This window comes from Pavona decussata, unplaced genomic scaffold, assembly GCF_977016875.1.
Source record: "Pavona decussata unplaced genomic scaffold, jaPavDecu1.1 SCAFFOLD_92, whole genome shotgun sequence".
Classification (NCBI taxonomy): Eukaryota; Metazoa; Cnidaria; class Anthozoa; order Scleractinia; family Agariciidae; genus Pavona; species Pavona decussata.
The window spans coordinates 2,640,001-2,642,198 of record NW_028145509.1 but is presented as its reverse complement, the minus strand read 5'-3'; the positions used below and the strand labels follow the sequence as shown (position 1 = coordinate 2,642,198).

Genomic DNA, 2,198 nt, shown 5'->3' with positions numbered 1-2,198 from the left:
TAGAACTTGAATTTTTTCTAGTGATAGGTGTTATAAACGTCCTTCCTTTTAAAACGAATAGCAATTACACAAAACCTTAAGATAACAGACAACAAAGGTGGCGACGAGGCATTTATTACCGGTATCTGCTAATTATACATGTAAATCAAGTTTAAATTTAAACGGGCGTGCCATACACTTCTACTCTAAGGCAGTTTTAATTTTCCTGTGATGAGGCATTAATTACCGGTATCTACTAATATGCATGTAAATGCTGCAAATCAAGTTTAAATTTAAACGGGCGTGCCGTACAATTCTACTCTAAGGCAGTTCCAACCATTCTGCGTCACTGGGTGAAAACGAATGTATCTTGCAGAGACGGGATTTGGTAACTCGTGTTGGTCAACTGTGTGGCCGTCTCCGTTAATGTGGAATTTCTGAGAATAAAACGTGAAGAGTGATCCTGACCCAATGATAATATCATTGTATTTAATCTGATTCTCAGCCACAAGAACTAAACTAAAGCAAAATATGAACGGGCTTTACTGTCTAGAAATATGCCTTAATTTCATCATGGTTTTCCAATGATAAGTTAATACACAAGTAATGTTTACCTTATCGGAAAACACGCACGCAATCATTAGATTAAACTTCCTGGATAAATCAACTTTAAAAAAAATTCTTGGGTGAGTTAACTGTGCCATATCTTTACTACGTATTGATTTAGCCGGTGGCTCGCACCATTACGATAACGCTTTATAATAGGCCTTATCACGGTTTTCGACGCCATTTTGACGAGTAGGCAAACATGCTTGAAATAACAGTGTTTGTATTGAAATCCGATGTCAAATTACTTTCATAAAACATCGCTTCTGAAAAATTCATGAATTGGAAACTTTTAGCACTAGGAAAAGGATTTTAGGGAAAAACAATTGGAGGGATGTAGCTGTGCCAGAGAGGGTCCGGTCGTGTTTTAAACTTTCCATACATTTGTCTGTAAAGCGAACCAGCCGTGAACTGCTACTAAAAATAGTTCGCGGGAAAATAATACAGAGAAATGTATGGAAAGCTCAAAACACGACTGGAAGCTTTCTATCACAGCTACATCCCTCCAATTTTTTTTGAAAAATTATGAAAATTATTTGACATCGGATTTTCATACAAACACCGTTATTTCAAGCCTGTTTGCCTACTCGTCAAAATGGCGTCAAAAACCGTGATAAGGCCTATTGCAGTATTAGACGCTGAATGCTTTTGCGCGAATTTAAATTATTTTTTTGTGTAGTAGAACTCCGCAGGGAATGCTTCTTTGTGTATGATTTGCTGGCGGCATAAGCATGTTGGCAAGTATTTTAATGATGTGCGAGAACTCTGAAAATGTTTCAAGGCCCAAAACACGGCTTTTGTTTTTGCGTGTATTCTTTATTTTCAAATGAATTAATACGGTATGTAGATTTGCCAGATTTCAACGAAATTTGGTCAAAATGGTCATGAGATATTAATGCATCAAGGTGTCTCGGGCTTATTCGAAATCCAAAATAGTTTTCCCGTGGCGTGTTAACTTCTGACGCGAGTAAAGAAATTTTCCATTGTCCAACTTCAGGATGGGTTTTCTCACAAACCAATAGGAATAAATTATGGAAAAAGCCTGACGCACTTTGTTAGCCTATTATCTCCTTATTGATATTATGCAGCTTGTTGGGTTGTGCGCCTTTACGTGAGAGTGGGTAATTCAGTTAAGTACACGTCGCTAATATTGAGTTTGCAGGCCTCTGGGCGCTTTTCATCGCGCAGAATGCCTATTGCTCTCGGGACATTTACTTCCAGTTCAACAAAGTTCGTAGATCTGTCATATTACGCGCAATCATTCAGAGACTCTATGAAAGCGCTTCAGCCATTGGTTGCCAAGAATGCAAGACGAAGCTCATTAATATTTTGTAGTTGGCAAACTAAACAATGAATGCAGCACGCTATTGTTTTTTCCTTTTGGTCTTTTTTGTTTCGCAAAATCGCGAATATGCGCATATTTCAAAGTGAACGTTCAAATCCAGAGAATACAAACACTGCTTTATTTTGCGGGAATTTTGTTCACAAGTTAAACCACAGAAAGAAAGATGAAATTTTCCATTTATTTTAGCGCATGCGAGATCTCGATTATGTCGTAAATAAACTCGCTGCGAGGTGAGCAAAATTGAGCGCGGAAGCCAGAACACTCGTTG

General features: G+C 38.0%; 1 protein-coding gene across 1 annotated transcript in view; it reads right to left on the bottom strand.

The window, feature by feature from the left end:
* Positions 1-245: 245 nt before the first annotated feature.
* LOC146473860 (retinoschisin-like) overlaps positions 246-2,198 on the bottom strand; it is a 25,602-nt gene continuing 23,649 nt past the window's right edge. Inside the window, exon 6 of the mRNA XM_085117910.1 lies at positions 246-416. Coding sequence (XP_084974036.1) covers positions 403-416 — 14 coding nt within the window. The 3' untranslated portion in view covers positions 246-402. The remainder of the gene's footprint in view (positions 417-2,198) is intronic.